The sequence below is a fragment of the Eretmochelys imbricata genome, chromosome 3 (assembly GCF_965152235.1).
Source record: "Eretmochelys imbricata isolate rEreImb1 chromosome 3, rEreImb1.hap1, whole genome shotgun sequence".
NCBI lineage: Eukaryota > Metazoa > Chordata > Testudines > Cheloniidae > Eretmochelys > Eretmochelys imbricata.
The window spans coordinates 69119332-69140212 of NC_135574.1; the positions used below are offsets into that span (position 1 = coordinate 69119332).

The 20881-nt window shown below is 44.7% G+C and overlaps 1 protein-coding gene across 2 annotated transcripts in view; it reads right to left on the reverse strand.

Moving 5' to 3' along the window:
* Positions 1-6427: 6427 nt before the first annotated feature.
* UBE2J1 (ubiquitin conjugating enzyme E2 J1) overlaps positions 6428-20881 on the reverse strand; it is a 66984-nt gene continuing 52530 nt past the window's right edge. Inside the window, exon 8 of one of the 2 annotated variants that reach the window (XM_077812814.1) lies at positions 6428-8641. In XM_077812814.1, coding sequence (XP_077668940.1) covers positions 8378-8641 — 264 coding nt within the window. In that variant the 3' untranslated portion in view covers positions 6428-8377. The remainder of the gene's footprint in view (positions 8642-20881) is intronic. The other variant, XR_013345595.1, reaches the window with a different exon arrangement.

A 20881-nucleotide genomic window follows, 5' to 3' on the forward strand; every position in this document is an offset into this window, starting at 1 on the left:
GATATTTGCCAAAATTCATTATATAAAAAGACTGCAATTCCACGCCAGCTTTTTGTTCAAGCCGCTAATCTCAGAACTGTACTATCCTTCTGTCAGACTGTATAAAACCATGCTGTCTCTTTTCATTAGGGATCCCAGATTTTTTATCTCTATAATATGCATTTTTAACAAGGCGGTGCCAGTTTGCTGTGTGTTTAAGATCAGTACTCTTTGCATTGATGTACATATTTTAGTATAGTTTTAGGAAATTTGATTTTTTTTCTAGATCAGTTAGCAGTTAGTCAGCTGTGTAGTATAACTTGTACCAGCATACTGTTTTTGTGATATCAAATTTTTGTTAAAAGCCTATAATTCTTCCAAAAAAATTGGTTTCCCCCAGAGGTTAACAGCATTAAAGTGGTTATTTGTTTTGAATATTAGGATTTCTCTAATAATGAAATTTTTAAAAATTAAAATTAAATAAAATATGGTTTGATTTTAGGACACTCAGTAACTAAATCTTCTATGGTTCCAATCCTTCAAATACAAAAGTATGCAAGAAACTAATGTGAGTAGTGGGTTGCAGGACTGAGACCTTAATCTGTTAAAACCATTTGAGATTAGCATGAAAAGACATTACAGCAGCTGCTTTTTAATCACAAGGAAGAGGATGTTTTCAGGTGTCATTCTCAAGTTTGTTTATTTACTAAACAGTAAAGACTGGGGAATTCAATATTACACCTTGTCTTGACAGATGAAGAGGAAAGGATCACAGAACTAAAATGTAATGGTAATTTAGGTACAAGTGATCATGACTTGATAGCATTTATAATGTACCAAGAGAATAAAACCCAGACCAGCGTGGTGGGTGGGCGGGCAAGTGTGGGTTTGTGTGTGTTGTATTATGGCCCTGTGGATTAAAAAAAATCAACCTGGTTTAGTGGGGAAATGAAGGCAACCATAAATAATAATATGTATATAACAAATGGAAGAAATGAAAAGTTGACAGTAATAAATATAAATCAGAAACTAGGAATTATAGAAAATTGATAAGGGAAGCAAAGAGACAAGGAAAAATGTATGGCTAGCAGAGTTAAAAATAATAAGGATTTGTTTTGTTTTTTCTTTTGTTTTAAGTATATTAGGAACAAAAAAAACCCTAACAATTATATTGGACCATTACTAGATGGAAATGACAGAATTGTCAATAATAATGCAGAAATAAATATTTCTGTCCTGTATTTGGGAAAAAACAGATGATGTAGTCATATTTTATGATAACACTCTTTCCATTCCACTAGTGTCATGGGAAGATGTTAAACAGTAGCTATTAATGTTAAATATTTTTAAATCAGGAATTCCAGATAACTTGCAACCGCATTTTTTAAAAGAGCTGGCTAAGGAGCAAGATAATCCTGGGAAAAATAATGGAATGGCTGATTCAGGACTCAATTAATAAAGGAGGGTAATATAATTAATGCCAATAAATATGGATTTATGGAAAGTAAATTCTGTCAAACTAACAGTAACTTTCTTGATGAGATTACAAATCTGATTGATAAAGGCAATAGTGTTGATGTAATATATCTACACTTCTGCAAGGTATTTGACTTGGTACCACATGACATTTTGATTAAAAAACTAGAAAGATATAAAATTAGCACGGCACACATTAAATAGATTAAAAGCTGGCTAACTGACAGGTCTCAAAAAAAAGTAAACAGGGAATTATCTTTGAACAGATGTGTTTCCAGTGAGGTTCCGCAGAGACTGGAGTTTTTCATACACTACTGAAAATTTTTATTGATGACCTCAAAGAAAACAAAATTATCACTAATACAGTTTGCCGTTGTCACTGATACAGAGTGATCTGGATCGCTTCGTAAACTGGGCGCAAGCAAACAATGTGTGTTTTAATGCAGCTAAATGTAAATACATACATCTAGGAACAAAGAATGTAGGCTATACTTACACAATGTGGGACTCTGTCTTGAGAAGCAGTGACTCTGAAAAAGATTTGAGGGCTCTGGGGGATAGTCAGCCAAACATGAGCTCCCAGTGTGATGCTGTGGACAAAAGGGCTAATGAAATCTCATCCACCAGCCCTGAGCCCCCTCCCAGAGCCAACATCCCAAACCCTTCCTGCACCCCAGCCCTGAGCCCCCTCCCTGGAGCCAGCACCCCATACTCCCTTCTGCACCCTGAACACCCTCCTGCATGCCAAGCCCCAGCCCTAACCCCCCTCCCAGAGCCAGCACCCCATACCCCCTCCTGTACCCCAAACCCCTGCCCCAACCCTGACTCCCCTCCCAGAGCCCACACCCTGCACCTCCTTCTGCACCCCAACCCCCTGCCCCAGGCTCAGTCCAGAGCCCCCTCCCACACTGCAAACCCCTCGGCCCCAGCCCAGAGCCTGCACCCCCTCCCAAACCCCAACCCACTACCCCAGCCCTGTGAAAGTGAGTGAAGGTGGGGGAGAGCGAGCAACGGAGGGAGGGATGGAGTGAGTGGGGTAGGGCTTTGGTGAAGGGGCGGGGCAGATCCTGTGTTGCCCTTAGATTCAAAATGCAATTTTGGGCGTAAAGAGGTTGGAGACCACTGCTCTAGCCTGTTCACAATTTCCCTCACTAACATCATGCAGGAAACCTGCATCAGAGCCATACTTTCCCTGTGACCTGGTCATGATATTAACCTGATTAAACATAGTTGAAATATCATTACCAATCAAGACATCAACAGGAAATAAATCTAACACCAACCACTATATCACCTTCAAAACTTTTCCACTCAAGGGGATTGTGGACAAAAGCGCTTTTACAGAAAGAGCCAATGCGTTCACACTCTGATTTGGCAAGAAATCTCCCTCTCTGACCAATTCCCTTTTACCTAAAGTAATATCAGAGGCTGAATCTCACCATCAAGTACACACAATTCCATTGACCTTTGCATTCTTTATGAATTCCTCACTACCAGTCAACATCTCAGTCCTAACATAATTTGAGAGGTAGGATGCTTTCCTCTTCCACCACTTATTCTGGAATTAAAGTGGCAGCATTAACACCTGCAAGGTTAGTATTTGTACTCAAGGTGGCAGTGTTGGAGCTTATATGAGTAGCCTTTGTAATCAAAGTGACAGCATTAGAATTTATTATGGTGTTTGTTGGTGCAGGTTGTGGAGTGTTTTTAAGCTTTGGGCAATTTGATTTTATATGGCATGGGGTTCCAGACTGATGACAGACCACCTGTTTCCCCTTCAGGTGAGAGGATTTATGTTCCGGGCTCCCATGAGATTTTCTAATAAAGTTGGGGTTAGATTAATTCTTAAACACTTCATCCCTTTTAAACTGGGGTGCAAAGGGATTACCTTTCTCCTGGGGCTTACACCCTTCATGAGCTCTGTTTTCTATGAATTCATCAGTGATTTCTGCTGCCTGTAAGATTGAGGCTATGTCTACACTACAGACCTTACAGCAGCACAGCTGTACCGCTGCAGCTATGCCACTGTAAAGTCTCCCCTGTAACAGCAGTACGCTGATGGGAGTCTCCCATAGGCATAATTAAACCACACCCCCAATGAGTGGCGGCAGCCATGTTGGCAGGAGAGTGTCTCCCACTTACATAGCGCTGTCCACACTGGCATTTTTGTCAGCGAAACTTATGTCAGTCAGGGGTATGTTTTTTACACACGCTTGACCGACAAAAGTGCTAGTGTAGACAGCCTGAATCAGGCTTCCTATCGCATATTGCAGGTCTGATTTCTTCAGGAGCCATTTTAGCAAACACTCAAGAGTAATTAAATCTAGCAGTTTATCAAAGTCACAGTAAGTGTTTTTCCCCTTTAACCCACTTTTTAACATAAACCAAGAAATTTATGAGTACACTCTACATAAGTAACATTACCAGAAATTCTTAGATCTCTGAATTTTAGCCTATAAGACTCAGTGGTAACCTTAAACTATTCAATATTGTTTCTTTAAAAACTTTACATAAACAAAAGCCTCCTCTACCCCCATTTCATTAAATACCTCTCTGGCCTTTCCAGTCAGTTTAACAGGACAGGCATCACCTGGTCTTCATGAATTTTGTTAATAAGAAAGGTGATGCTCAAAGGTAGATGAAAATACTTCAATACATTCAGTCTTTATGAATTGGGCAGACTTTATGTCAGTCTCTGTTATTGAGAGAAGATGGAATTTCAGGCTGTGGCTGCCGTTCCTCCTGCCTGTCTAGGACTCAGAGCTGCAGTTTATGAGCACCTCTCTCAGTCTCCAGGTGTTCCATTCACATTTAGTGAACTTCCTTTTCAATTTCAGCCTCTGCTCGGTGTCCCTGGTACACGCTCTCCTCTGCATCCTCAGCCTTCTCCTTCATTCTAAATTCTGGCATTTTTTCTTCATGCTTACACTGTTGCCAGCATTTGCATTCTTTTGTTCCTATTCTGAGCAAATTGGTCATCTCCTGATCTGAGATGTCCCCTGTGAGGTCCATTATCTTATCTTCACATAATTTTTTTTTTTAGTTTTTTGGTGTTCATAAAAAATTATGTGAAGATAAGACAATGGACCTTACATTGTGTTCATGGCTTCATAGGCTCGTGACTCATTCAAGGTCACTAATCTTTAGCCTTTAAAACTCTCAATATTAAATTTAAGTCTTACATAGCGTGGGGTTCTGAACCAAAGCCCAATTGACCTGTGATGATGTGTATCCTGCCCAATACTTCACCAAATGTCACGTTGCCTGGTATGTCACAGCTAAGGATGCCAAATTCAGGACAGACTGTAAGAAACAAGGCAGAAACACCCCAAAACTGGTCATTTATTCTATCATAAGATAAGTAACAAAAGTGAACTCGTGTATCACTGCACTAGTTCAGAGAGCCAAATAACAGTCCCCTAGGCACTCCAGCCCCCAATCACCAACCAGACAACCGGACTTGGTGATGAAAGGTTATTAAAACCAAAATTCACCACGTTAGATTCTTCCAATCCCAAAGGGTCAGACATTCATCTCCAGGTCAACATGTACTTTCAGGATCACATCAAATACCACGCTGCAGCCAATCTTTAGTAAACTAACTAAAGATTTATTTTAAAGAAAAGAAAAGAAAAGAAAAGAAAAGAAATGAAAAGAAAAGAAAAGAAAAGAAAAAGGAGAGTTATTAAATGGTTTAAGGAATCATATTCATTACAATTGATTTCCAAGTCTGTAGAAGTAAGGATAGTAGTAGTGATGGTAATTCTGTTACCTTGCAATATGTCTCTCTGGATCACCCACGAAGATTGTGGGCCATCAGTCCTTTGTTCAAAGCTCCCTTCTTGTTAGAAAAATCACAGTCCATAGAAATGAAGCAGGACTGAAGACAAAGAGTGTTGTCACAGTCTGCAATTTACATGCACAGCACACGGGCATGGAAAGTTACTGGCACAAACATGGAGTCCTGGGTCACATGTTCCTTGCTGAGTCATGAGGCATTGATTGCCTACATGTGCCTGAAGAAGAGACCTTGGGAGGGGTCCCTGGAAGAGCTGATTGTCCTTAATGGGCCATCAGGCAGGCTGGCTAGCCTTGGTGTAAATCTCTCTTGGGGAGTTGGGGGATTACTCAGAAACACAACACGGTTGAGATACAAATACAGAAAAGAGTTTCATAACTTCATATACAATGATGATACATGCATATAAACAGGATAATCATATTTAGCAGACTATAACTTTTCCGATGATACCTTACACAACATACTTTGTATAAAATTTATCACAATTGTGTAACAGTGGTGATACATCAGTGATGATACATTACCATAAACATGGTCTCTTTTCTTTTATACGGCATCACAATGGGCTCTTCAAACTAGCAGAGAAAGGTCTAATGCTAGCCAATGGCTGGAATTTGAAGCTAGAGAAATTCAACTGGAAATAAAACAAGTTTTTAACAGCAAGAGTAAGTAACTATTGGAACAACTTACCAAGGATTGTGGTGGAATCTCCATCATTGACCATTTGTAAAGAATCTTGGATGTTTTTTCTAAAAGATATGCTTAAGGAATGATTTTGGGAAGTTCTATGGCCTGTGTTATACAGCAGGTCAGACCAGATGATCTCAATGGTTCCTTCTGGAATTGGAATCTATGAAAAAAAGAGCACAATCCTGCCCCTATCTTTGGGTACAGAGGGTTTTGTGCAGCAGCCTTACTTAAGTTCTGCTGCATAAGGGCAAGAGCAGAATTTGGTTGATGGATGTATCCCGGAGAATTTGCTAGGTTTGAAGGTGGACCTCAGGGCCTGTTCTGCAAGGTGACAGCAAATCTCTCAGAGGTACCATCAGGAAGAAACTCTGCAAGGGTATCCTACTGAAGGTTTTTTCTTTAGAGCCCTCTCCTAAGGGAAAGGATGATCTGGGCCCAGGTTTGCAAACGTGAACAACAAGTGCATTCAAACAATGTACCAACAAGGAAAAAACAACTTTTTATTTCAGGAATATGGGGTCTATAGATTTTAAATATACCGTATTCCTACCAAAACTAATATACTTATTGGGGAAAAATACTTTTATTAATTTCACCATAGGAAACCAGATTGTCCTCCTTCCAGACTTGAAGACAATGCAAGATTTAAATAACTGCTGATCTATCCAGACATGCTATATAGTTTTATTGTAAATGTTTAATTAAACTAAGATGCTTTGATGTACATACATCCTGTTTGTATGTACAGCAGAGCAGCACTAATTCAAAATAACCACTGGGAATCCATTTCTGAATTTTGCAAGTTAGCAAGTGAATAAATTAAACATACACACACACCAGGGCACTACATAAAATATGTAATTTGTCCATTAATTTTCACAAGTGTAAAATTTTACTTATTTATAATGCTTAGGAGTACATTAGCATGTAGTATATTTTGTAATGTTAATATGAGAGCTGACTACAGCATTCTTATCTTTGCTAAGAAGTAGGGTGGGACAGTCTGGGTTTAGTGAGAGCTATCGTAGTCGCCACTAGTAAAGTGAAAATTACTGAGGTTCTGTTGAGTCTTAAATGAGCAATGGTAGATTCTCTTAATTATTGATATAGTCAGATAATGGGGAAATGATTATCCCATTGAACTTGTTCTTTATGGCTAAATAAATTCAAGATCAGCACAGAGGGCACTAATAATCTAGGGTTTCTAGGGTTGCCAACTGTGGTTGGACATGTTCCTGGAGGTGTCATCACATGACAATCTTTAATTAAAGACTAATCTTTAATTCCTGGAGACTCCAGGACCACCCTGGAGGGTTGACAACCCTACCCCTGCCTGAAGTGCCAGCACCTATAATGAATAAATAGGGATATACACACGAATGCTGTAATCTTGATATGCTGGAAAGATATTTAAAAACTTTCAAATTTTAAACTTTGCTTGAAGTATTGCAATGAAGTGCAAGAAAAAATATTGTGTAAATGAGGCTTGAATTGCGATAATTCATTAGAGCCAAGGGTTTCATGAAAGCTTCCATCAAGCTTGCCCATGCAAAGCAGAGTTTAAGCATGAAAATATTTAGATTTTTTTTAGCAAATAACAGCACATATGAAACATTCAATGTAATGCATTATGTATATTTCTGGAATAATTAAAAGACAATAGCTCTGGGTAAATAATTATATTACATATTTATAACTATTGCAATAATAGATGTTTTATATAATCTTCAAATTTAAAAAAGCAAGATATACAATTGAGAGTATTAGAAGACGACATTCAAATCTTGGAAAAGATTATCCAATCTAACTTCCAAAAAAATTTAAAAACAAAAAATAAAGGAAACAATTTTCTGGCCCCTTTTTTCCACAGAGAGCACAGTCTCAGAACCAACATTTCATGCATTTTTTTAGAATTGTCTTATTGTAAATAAAAGTGGTTACAAAATATTATCCTCCTCAGAATTAAGAGCACACACAACGCAACACATAGACACTGCGTTTCATTTTAAAAGACCTTCTCCAACGTAAATTTTTATACTCACTCAGATATGGGTGACTATCTGCACCCATGTTCCACAGAGAAAAAGTGTAAAACCCCTTCCTGTTTTAATTGCCTCCTTTTATCAGTAAATAAGGTAGCCACAAATGATACTTTCTTTCCCCCACCCTTTACATATTATTCATATTCAACCAAATTGTTTCTCTAAGTATCTAGTGGGGTGTTCATGGATCATTAACAGTTGTTAGTATTCATAGAAATGTCAACATTTGTCCTACTTACAAAGCAATGTACCTAAAGGTATATTAACATTCGTAAAGACTTAAAAGAGTAAATAAAAAAGTAATCTTCTGTAAACAGTTCTCATAGCATACTCAATACAGAATGTTTAATGAAGCATTCAAGTCACTGCTCGTAAGACAGAGAAAACCTTATAACTCAAATGTATAGTCATTGGCCAGATATACCCGTCGGAAGATAAGAGCTGCCAATGCTAAAGTCAGAAGGACAATCAAAACAGTTGATCCAGTGTGGCTTGTGTTGACTCTTGGTTGCTGCACCTGATTAAAGTTAGTTGAAGATGGTACTCTTCTCTGCCTCTGGGCACGGCGCTGGCGCGGGCTCATGGAGCTATTATTAGATACAGGTTGAGTATGCTCTTGATTAGATGGTGTGGAGTTGTTCTGAATTTCAGACTGAAAAGAAAAAAGTGAATATTGTTTTTAAAGCAAGACAGTATATGCATCAGCAATGTACATACCTCTACATTTAAGAACAAAGCCTGCTCTTCCGATGTAATGTTATGATCTGAAGGCCAGCCACAGGTGATAGCCTCTTTATAGTAAAGTTGCAACCAACTTCTGTTACAGAACACGGTTCCAAACCCTATGGCTCTCTAGACAAACATTCAGAATACACATCCTTCTGCACACCTCCCAGCCTTGTTCTCCCAACCACTGGCATCCCAACTACATGAGGTGCAGACAATCACCACTCCTGCCTACCATATGCTATTACTCCCATTGTTTGTCTCTGGATATCATAAGGAGGCATTAATGTAGAAATTATCTGCATTAAACTATGTACATCAACCATTTGCCTAGCAACTTAGGCCCTTGCCTCGGGAAGTATGTAGCACAGGACTTAACTACATAGTTATTCTCTACTCCATAATTCAGTTCCTTGCTATGTTGCACCATACCCTATTTTTAAGCAGTTTCTGGACTTTTGCTCATTCCCTTACTGCACTGAAGGAGCACAGAGGCCTTTGTCATTTAGATAATTTGATTCCCCATGAAATTCCAAGCCACTGTGTGTAAGCAGCACTGCTCTACAGGTTTTAAAACTTTTGTCTAAAAAGCTGCATCTACTCCATGGTTTTGTGTTTTCTTTGTCATAATGGCTACCTCACATTTTGGGTCACCTTATCTTAACAATGTTTTCAAATGAAATATTTTAAGCAGTTAAATGAAATATTTTATCCTAAAACTAGTCCATAGCATCTAGGTACTTAAGCACAAATGGTTTACACTGCACAAATGGAAAACACTGCAAATCATATTGGAACTGGAGTTAAAGGATGAAATTGGCCATAAACAAAGCTATAAAAATAATATACAGAGCTGAGCAAAATTAGGAATTTCCATGGTATGGAAAACCCCAAAATTTGTTTTCAGCCTAAATCACGAAAAAATCTAAACGTTTGATTTTGGTTTACTGAACTAAAACCAAAATGCTTTGTTTGACTGCGTTCAATATTACACCGTAATTCCCATAGTGACGTGTTGGCTCTTGTGAGTTGTAATTTGGGAGCCTGATCTCTCCTGGCTAGACATCTTCCATAATGCACCTAGTCATGTGACTTCCGTTATGCACCTTGCAGCTTGGTCACAGGGAAATCCACACTGCATTATGAGACACATGGTCCTCCAGGTATCCTGGCCAACAGCAGAGAATGGAGATCTGAACTACAACTCCCACAAGGAGACGTCAGTGTGCAATAAAAACTAATGATGGACAAAAGAAACACTGACATGGATTGAAAAGAAATCCTAATTTCCATGAGATATGTTGTACCCTCCTATGTAATAGGACAAAGGACTCTAGGAAATCCAGAGATTCACCCTGAAGTTTCCTTTACATGATATTTCCAGCAAGGGGTCAAAACAGGTACAGAACTTCAAATCCACACAGTCCTGGTCAGCTCTGCTACCGTCCTCATGCATCCTAAAGTGCCCTCACAGCCATGCTGACCTCTCCCCATTATATGAGTATGGCTTCTTCAAAGGCAGAGATGATTTCCACTGCAGCCACACAGCAGTAAGGACCTATTCAGGCATGCACTGAGGCTACAGGAATGTTTCTAAGGAAGCCCTAGGACCACTCTTTAGGCAAGGGCAAATTATGCACAGATCCCATTGATTTGTATGTCTGTCCTGGGCGGCAGGTGGCTCTAGGGCCAAAAAGAATTATATTTAGAGACTTTTAGATTTTGAGACTTTAGATCCACAGAAACAACTACATCCACCACGAGAGAACAGTGAAGCCAGGAAATGCAGGAGTTGGACACTCAGAAGGAAATGGGGTTAATTTTCCCAAAATGAAAAATTATTTTGCTTATCCAATATGTCTACCTACAGGCTATTCTATGTTATTTACAATAATTATAAGAGGCCTTATTTATATCTGTATTATTTGGGAACCTTTCTAATCCTTAGTATCAATTATCATAAAGATGGCATCAGAATGATTAGCGTGCGCCATCCTTGGCTATTCAGCGGGGTTTCTGCCTAAAACTATAAAATATGTGTTTAAAGCAGTGGTTCTCAACCTGTGGCCCAATTAGGACACAGCTGCAGCCCAGCTCAACTGTGTGCTAAAGGCCACGGGCTCCAGACTGCCCTGCCGGGCAGCGCGCTCTTGGCTCCCGGCTCCCAGCTCCCAGCTGGGCTGCCCTGCCGCGCAGCGGGCTCCGGGCTCCCCTGCCACGCAGCGGGCTCCGGGCTCCCAGCTACCGCTGGCCCCACACGGTGGGGCTCAGGGTACAGGCAGCCAGCTGTCGCCTGCCCACCACGGGCCTGTCCCCCCAGCAGGGCTCCCAGTCTAGGCAGCCGGCTGCCACCCAGCCCCCTGCAGCAAGGTCCGGGCAGCCAGCATGGCTCAGGGTCTGGGCAGCTGGCTGTCCCATGGCTCCCCGCAGCACACACCAGGGTCCTGGCTGCCACTCTGACAGGGCTCAGTGTCCGGGCAGCAAGCCGCCACCCGGACCCCCGCGGCAGAGAGGGAAGGTCCCAGAGGAGCCAAATTGCCCCCTTCTTTCCCCTCTTTTTGGCTGGACCCCACCAAACCCCAGTTTGCTATCAAGCATCAACCTGGCTAAGACCTAGGATGGGGGACAGTCATTGTCTTTTAATCTGGAAAAAGACAGTTACCTTTTCCATAGCTGGTGTTCTTCGAGATGTGTTGCTCATGTCTATTCCACAATAGGTGTGTGCGCTTGCCACGTGCACCGGTGCTGGAAGTTTTTCCCCTAGCAGTACCTGTAGGGGGGGAGCGCTCCCCAGAGACTGCTGGAGTGACGCCTGCCTAGCGCAGTATAAGGGGAGCTGCACGCTCCCCACACCCTCAGTTCCTTCTTGAGAGACAACTCCGACAGAGGGCAGGATGTGGAATAGACATGAGCAACACATCTCAAAGAACTCCAGTTAGAGAAAAGGTAACTGTCTTTTCTTCTTCAAGTGATTGCTCATTTGTATTCCACAATAGGTGATTCCAAGTTATATCTGTTGGAAGTGAGTAGGAGTTCACAAGTTCCCAGGATGGAGGACAGCCCTGCCGAACCCGGCATCATCCCTGGTTTGGGGGACAATCGCATAGTGCAAGGTGAACGTGTGAAACAAAGACCACATGGCAGCCCTACAGTGTCCTGGATGGGGATGTGAGCCATGAAGGCAGCTGACGAGGTCTGTGCCTGAGTCGAGTGTGCCCTCACAATGGGTGGCAGGGGGACACCTGCCAGCTCGTAACATCAACGGATGCACAAAGTGATTCAATTGGAAAGCCGCTGAGTGGAAATCGGCTGGCCCCTCAAGCGCTCAGCGAGGTGACGAACAGTTGTGAGGACTTTCTGAACGGCCTGGTCCATTGAGGTAGAAAGTCAGAGCCCACCGCACATTGAGGGTGTGGAGATGGTGCTCCTTGCTGGATGCATGAGGTTGGGGCAGAGGACTGGTAGAAAAATGTCCTGACTCATGTGATAGGCGGAGACCACCTTCAGGAGGAACGCGGGGTGTGGGCAGAGCTGGACCTTGTCCTTATAGAAGACCGTGTACGGTGGCTCGGAGGTCAGGGCCCTGAGCTCCGAAACTTGCCTGGCCGACATGACTGCGACCAGGAAGGCCAGCTTCCATGAGAGGTGAGACCAGGAGCACGTGGCCAGTGGTTCAAACGATGGCCCCGTGAGACGAGCCAACACCAGGTTTAGGTCCTACTGTGGGATCGGGGGTCTAGAATACGGAAAAAGATGGTCCAAACCCTTAAGAAACTGGCCAGTCATAGCATGGGAAAATACCATATGCCCTTGCAATAGCAGATGGAAGGCTGATATGGCTGCCAGGTGCACCTTGACTGGCGAGGGCGCCAGGCCCTGGGCCCTCAGGTGGAGGAGGTAACCAAGGATAAGCTGGATCAGGGCGGCCACAAGGGAGACACTCTGGTCCGCCACCCACCTAGAAAACCGGAACCACTTCGCCAAATAAGCGCAGTGAGTGGAGGGCCGTCTACTTTCAAGGAGGACGCGCTGAACCTGTTCTGAGCACGTTCTTTCCTCTCCACCTAACCACTGAGCAGCCTCGCCGTGAGGTGAAGAACCTCTAGGTTGGGATGGAGGAGGCAGCCCTGGTTCTGAGAGAGCAGGTCCGAGCAGAGCAGCAACAACCATGACAGAGCTACCGCCAGGCCCGTGAGGGTCCCATACCAATGCTGCCTGGGCCACAGCCAGGGCAATAAGGAGGACCAGGGCCTTGTCCATCTTTATCTTCTTCAGGACCCTGCTGATTAGAGGGAACAGGGGAAAGGCATAGAGAAGCCAGCCTGACCAGGACAGGATAAAGGCACTGGAGATAGCACTCCTCCCCAGACCCTCCCCCGGAGCAGAACCGGGGGCATCACTGGTTCTGCTGAGTCGCAAATAGGTCCACCTGGGGAGTTCCCCACCTTCAGAAGAGTCAGTGGGCCACTTCTGGGTGGAGGGACCACTTGTGTTGCGAGGAAAAGTCCCTGCTTAAGCGATCTGCCCTCTTGTTCCAGGCACCCGGTAGGTGGAAGGCCTTCAGGTGGATGTCGTAGGCTATACAGAAGTCCCACAGCCTGAGGGCTTCATGGCAGAGGGCAGAGGATCAGGCCCCACCTTGCCTGTTGATATAGAACATCGAGGCCACGTTGTCTGTGAGGACTCTAACTACCTTGCCCTCTCTAGCTTGCCCTAACGTGCGAGCGGAAGGCCATACATGCCAGCTGCACTGCCCTGAGCTCCTTGACGTTTATATGTAGAGTCAGGTCTTGAGCCGACCACAGGCCTTGGGTCTGAAAGTTCCCCACATGGGCCCCCTATCCCAGGTTGTTTGGGCGGACCATCACCGTAGGGAGGTGACCACAGAATCTGGCACGATGAGGACCTTGTCCATCCTGTCCGTGGCCTGGGAGAACTTCAAGGCCAATCAGAGCTGGAGGGGCCTCATCCTGAGTCTGGCGTGACAGACCACGTACGTGCACGCCGAAATGTGACCCAAGAGCTGCAGGCAAACCCTGGCTGTTGTCATTGGGAACCTTGTGACCAAGTGGATGAAACCTTTCAGGGTCTCGAATCTGTCTGGCGGGAGAGAGGCCCTGGCTGACGCTGCGTCCAGGAGCGCCCCGATAAACTCTATGCGTTGGGCCGGGACTAACGTGGACTTGGTGTTGTTTACCAACAGGCCCAAGGCGGTGCACATGGACAGGAGGAGCGCCACGTGATCCCTCACCTGAGACCAGGAGGTGCCCTTGACAAGCCAATCGTCCAGATAGGGAAATATCTGGACCGTCCGCCATCTGAGGTAGGCTGCTCCCACCGATATGCATTTTGTGAACACCCTGGGGGCAGTGGACAGACCAAACGGAAGGACTGTGAATTGGTAATGATTCTGTCCCACCACGAAACGGAGGAAGCGACGGAGGAAGCGCCTGTGCCCCTTGAATACGTGGATGTGGAAGTATGTGTCCTCTAGATCGAGGGCAGCGTACAAGTCCCTGGGATCCAGGGAGGGGATGATGGAGGCCAGGGAAACCATGCAGAACTTGAGCTTCACCATGTACTGGTTCAGACCTCGCAGGTCCAGGATGGGCCTGAGCCTCCCCCCTTTGGCCTTTGGGATAAGGAAATAATGGGAGTAATACTCCTTGCCCATAAACTCTTTGGGCACTGCCTTCATGGAGGAGCAAGACCTCCCTACCTGGTGCCGACGGGGACAGCACATTAAACAGGGAGTCTGAGGGCTCCTCCATCTCCTCTGCCTGGAGGTGGAGGCTTGCTGCCACCCTCTTTAAGAGTTCTTGATGGGCTCTGAAGTCCTCCTGCGGGGCAGAGGGGGGCAGGGTCACAATCGCCTCCTCCAGGCAGGGCGAGAAGGCCAGTGCGGTACTCTGGGTATTGGGCAGCACCGGAGGGTCCACCACCTGGTTGGACTCCGGGCACAGCGCCGAGGACGTACGTCCCACGGACTCCTTTTTTGGAGGTCTGGAGAGTGAGGCTGACAGTGCTTCCGAAGCTCCAGCCACCGAGCGAGCTCCCACCAGGGGCTGTGCCAGAGGTCACGGTGCCCACTGGTACCATTGGGCCGGCCACAACGCTCTGTGCCACTGCACCTGCTGTGTCACCAGTGGGGCCAGCTGTTCGGGTTGCCTGGCCTGGCCCATCGAAGGACGGCTACGAATGGAGGCCGGGCTGGTGTAGATCTGCTGCTGTCTCTGGACTGGGAAGAGCAGTGGTGTCGGGATCTACGTAGGCCACAGGACCGCAATCTCAATGTGGAGGACTGGTACCAATGGTAACAGCTGCTCTACAAATGGCCTCAACAGGCGGACCCGCGACGCGGTGAGACACCGGCGATCAACGCCCGGGGCTGCAATGTCTTGGCGGAGACTTGGAGCGGGAGTCCGAGTGGGAACGGCGTCGATGACCGTGCTGTGACTGACTGCGGTACCCCCTCCGAGATGAGGGCCATTGGCGACGCCAGCTGCAGTCCCGTCGATATTCGCTCCTTGAGGATGAGCGGTGCCGAGAGTCCTGGCCAGACGGAACCCAGCCAGCCAGTCTGGTCAGCATCAAGGGTGATCTACACTGACTCTGCCCCGAATGGTTGCTGGGCAGTGACCGGCACTGGGAACATTCCCTCGACCGAGACTGGTACCGGGCCGGAGGCAACTGTGGAGATCCCAGCGGCAGCTTGCCTCTGGAGTGTGTGGTTGACATCAGTGGTGCTCCAGTCACCGGCATGGACATAACATCCCGGGCTGCCTGCTGGGCTACAGACGTGGACGGCATCCAGACATCTGGAGAGACCTGTTCCAAAGGGGCCGGGCTACTCTGCTCAACGTGAGTTGGAGGCCTAGGGCCCAGTGGGGATCAAGGACTACCCGACATGGGCCTAGCCTCTATCCCAGACTTACCTCGGTGCTGCTGCGAAGAGGGAGTCTTTCTGGCCCTCTTGGTGTGCCCCGTGGATGGGGAGCGGTGCCGACTGGTTGATGGCACCGGAGGGTCGCCGCGTACTGACGCTGCGGTGCTGGGTACCAGTTCGGAGTGGCGTGCCGGAGTCAGGGTCAGCGCCAAATCCATCAGGATGGCCCAGAGCTTAATATCCCTTTCTCTTTTGGTCCGAGGCTTAAATGACTTGTAAATCTTGCACCTTTCACTGATATGGGTTTCTCCCAAACAGCACGAACAGTCTGCATGCAGGTCACTTCTTGGCATAGAACACCTACAAGAGCTGCACGACTTAAACCCTGGGGTGCGGGGTATGCCCCGGCCTGGGCTCACTGACTAACTAAACTAACTACAGGTACTAACGCTGAACTAACGAACAGTTCTGGGGACAAGCTACAGCAAAACTGGAGCAGAGTAGTTCCGACGCACCTTCACTGGCGGCAAGAAGGAACTGAGGGTGGGGGAGCGCGCAGCTCCCCTTATACCGCGCCAGGCAGGCACCACTCCAGGGGTTGCAGGGGGCGCTCCCCCACTACGGGTACTGCTAGGGGAAAAACTTCTGGCACCAGTGCACGTGACGAGCACGCACACCAATTGTGGAATACATATGAGCAATCACTTGAAGAATAACAACGACAGCAGAAGGTTGTTGATGTAACAAGGAACCAAGAAGGAATGCTGATAATTTCATGGCTCACAACCATTGTTTCCACCCAGGGGACTCTCAGAGCACTTAATTTCAACTCACCTTTGTATCTTTAATAAACGGATCCCGTTATCAGAATGCCAGCTGTACTGATAGAACTTCATTGTTGGCAAGGTGATGTTCACTGATGGCTAATAGCAAGGCCTAAAGACCGCCATGTAAAAACGTGATGAGAGTGCCTATATGTGGGATGATCCCTACCCAGTCCTTCCAGGAGCATATAGACCCTGAAATAGTGTCCAAAGTCATTCCTTTCCTAGGGTGTGCCTGTATTGGTAACTTAAAACCAGTAACATAATATTAACCTCAACCTAAGCTTACTCTAAGCATGGCTGTTTCTAGGGACCCTCCAGGACCTCTTCTGGCCCAAAAAAGCCAGATTTCCATTTTTTCCCTGCCCTATACTGGAGACTGAGCAGCATACATGGAGAATATGAGCTAAACCTTTTCTGCCTGTAGTCTTCAGATGACATAAAAACAAGGTAGATGTCTGGAGTTGCAGGCATTTGATAGTGCACTGTACCCTCAAGAAGGCAGGAGAACAGCAGGCAGGTTGCAGCTGGGCTTCAAGGCTGGAGCTGTACATCTTTGATGGTTTGGTATGAAGGACATATTGTGGGACTGGCTCACACCTCTTGCATACTTCGGATGGGTGAATCACATTCATATATATTCTTCACTGAAGGGAGAATGATCACTGGGTTCATACTGGGGTGAATCTGAGTCAGGATTTAGTCAGAAGGGAGGGAGGGTGGCTAGGCACTGAAGATGCTTTCGTCTGAAATGTGTGCAACTCAGCTATTACAGGGAGCTGTCAACTCTGCTTGTTTAAACTGGATCTGGAGGAGCGTGTAGCAAAAGGGTCATCAGGGTCTTTTGGGATATTGGTGACACAGTGATTATATACAGGAAAATCAGGTATAATGTTGCTCAACTTTACAGGGAAGATAGGCATGTTTAACCAGGCACAAAGACAGATATGTCATTGGGAGAAGTTAGAATATGTCTACGCTGCATTTGAGAGTGACTCTCCCAGCCTGGTCAACAGACTCACACTAGCATGCTAAAAATAGCTGTATAGACGTTGTGACTCATGCTGGAGCTCGGGCTCTCAAGCCTAGGCAGGGGAAGGGTAGGATTGAGTGCCTGAGCTCCAGCCTGAGTCACGACTTCTAAGCATCAATTTATTTGCAAGCCTTGCTACCACAAGTTTGTAGACCTGGAATGGGAGGCTCACTCCCAGATGCAGTGTAGACATACCCTCAGGGACCAGATTGAGGGGAGACAGATACCCAACAGCGGGGTGGGAGTTGTGGCCTAGCTATTTGTTGGTGCCCCTTGGGCAAATACCGGTGACAAGCTCAAAGGGGCTGGCTCGCAAAGGTAAACCTAAGACTTGAAAGATACTGGTGGATCTTTTTATCCTGGAGGAAGGAGGGGGAAACCTTGAGTCTTCTCAGACAGAGACCCCCTTGGGACTGTCACCTGATGTGCTGAGACTACCTCTGAGCCCATTTTCTCTGCCAGTTTGGGCCTTCAGAACCCTGCCTTATTGAGCCAGATATGCTAATCTGAGATACTGGTGAGAAGATTCAGAGGTGATCTGAAACCTAGGTGTTAGTTTATCTGAAGAGAGCCAATATGAGTTATTTGACAGAGAGGCTATTTTTTAACACTGCACCCAAATAAAGTGTTTTAACACCTACCTGCCTCCTCCCCCACCCCCCAGTTAAAGTAAATAACGTCACAGCCTTCCACTTCAAAATCCATCCCTGTGGCTATGCTTCATTCTCTTGCAAATCTTGATCAACAGATATACCATGTGTGACGTTACTGACATGAACTGTGACCATATAGATCATTGTGGCAACCAAGGTCCTACAGTTGCACCAAATCTTGTACAAAGGAGGTCAAGTAAGGTATCTAAGGAAAGGTTGTAATTTGCTGGTTATGATTATGCTGTCTGTATATGTGTATCATTTTTGTATTTGAAGTTATGAATATTGGCTATGTACTTGTATCTCAATGTATTTGATTCTAAGTAGCCTCGGTAAAGCATTTGGTCAGCTTCTTGAGAATGGGCACTTATTCAGAATAGTCCTATCAAGAAACATTTAACTGACAATGGACTTTGGGAGACGCCAATCCACATCTGAGCTTTCCTGGAACATTCAAACTAACATGTAAACACTGGCATCAGCCTGCAAAAAGCTGAACCATTCATGGACATGTGACTTGCCCAGGTGGCTACAAACTCCATCTTGTTGCTGTGATTTTGCACAGAAGAACAAAGGGGGTTTCCGCCCACAAGTGAGAGAATATAAAGGGCCCTGAAAGCTTCTCCATTTTGTCTTCAGCTGGCTCAAGAGATGGCCTCTCCACCCCAAAGAGATGCCTGAAAGAAACTGGGACAAAGGACTGCAACTACAGGGTGTGTGTGATTGCTGGACCCAGGCCATAAACCACAATGTTGGTCTGGAAAGGATTGGGCCCAGACTAGGAAGGAGTCTAGTCTGTGAAAGAAGCTTATTGGAACATCTCTGAGGGCGAGATTTGCCTGTATTCAGTTTCCTACTGTATTAGGCTTAGACTTGCGTGTTTTATTTTGTTTGGTAACTTACTTTTCTAGGTCTGTTATTACTTGGAACCACTGAAATCCTACTTTTTATACTTAATAAAATCACTTTTGCTTATTAATTAACCCAGAGTAAGTAATTAATACCTGGGGGAGCAAACAGCTGTGCATCTCTCTCTATCAGTGTTATAGAGGGCGGACAATTCATGAGTTTACCCTGTAAAAGCTTTATGCAGAATAAAACAGATTTATTTGGGGTTTGGATTCTATTGGGAGCTGGGTGTCTGGGTGCTAGAGACAGGAGCACTTGCTAAGCCGTTTTCAGTTAAGTCTGCAGCTTTGGGGGCATGGGTCAGACCCTGGGTCTGTGTTGCAGCAGATTAGCATCTGGCTCAACAAGGCAGGGTTCTGAAGGCCCAAACTGGCAGAGAAAATGGGCTCAGAGGTAGTCTCAGCACATCAGGTGACAGTCCCAAGGGGGTCTCTGTGACTGAACCCATCACATCATGTTTTAATTTTTTGCATCCATCCGTAATCTATAATTTAGCAGATCAACTGCATCTTGCCAGTTGCAGTCCTGCAGCGAAGTGGTTCCTTCACAGTGGTAGCAGCCCTGTGCAATCAAAAGCTTTTAAAAATAAAGACATGAAGATAAAAAAATGGTTCCTTTAACCAGGAGGCACTGATACAACCACTGAAATCCATTTTATGATTACTCCATTCTCCGCTTAGCTGATAATTTAAGCATGGTGCTATATACAAAAAGGTTCATAGTTACTGTCTAGATAAGAACTTTTAAAATTTGCTGATCTTTGTGATTTGTGGAATCTGTTTAAATATCTCGTATAACATCTATCCCATTGTTTATTAAAAGAAATAGCATATTTAAAAAAACGAATCCAATTAACTGTTACTAGAGTGAAGCCAGAACATTACCTTCTACCCTCATACACAGTATTGATGCAGCACTTAAATTAAAAACTGGAATATGGTTTAACAATATTAATAAATGAACAATTAACCTGCTCTTATAAACAATCCTGTACTGTAAAGATATAACTTATGATGAGTATTGTATAACGAACTCAATGCCAGAGAATATGCCAATATTTTGCACTGAGGCAGGCACAAATTGTAACTTCTAAATTTGTGTACTGAAGTGGCCCATTTGCAGATTTTTATATCATTTTTACAGTGCCTAACTGACTTCATCAGGAGTAATATTAAATGGATGCCCAATTCAAGAATCACTGTTATTTTGAGCATTATGTTATTAGTTAAAAAAAAAAACTTTCTACGGCAAATATATGCTCTGCATGCATTGAACCAAAAAGCAACCTTATACTTAAGAGAAATTAAAAATTATGTTGGCTGTTCAAGACACAAAATGAGGCACATAACTGAATCTAAAACAGAGAAAACTGATGTCCTGGAAAACCCAGGAGGAGGAGTAACTGGCTTTTTAAAATTGTATTAAAAAATACTCTCATTTTTGTGGAATGTATCTTTAGGATGGATTTTAATATGGAGGCTCCTTGGAAAATTGGGTTTGGGAATGCATTCAGCACATCGGATGAGAGTGGAAGATGGAACTTAGACAGGAATGGAAGATCATGATATATGTAGCATCGAGGTGAGCAACTGGCCCAGTTGAGAGGTTGGGAGAGGAACAAAACAACATACAACATCAGACATGCATATAGCCTAAAAGGCAAGAACAAGGAGTTCACATCTCATACAGGAAATCATCAGACAGAAACACACAGAAAACCACTACATCATATAATCCAGTTTTTTGGAGGAGTAAAAAATAGAAGTACTATGCATACTTTAAATTAAATTAATTAGTACTATGGGAAATGCAGTAGCATTGCTGTTATAACACCTAGCCATTATTAAAAGAGACACTGCCA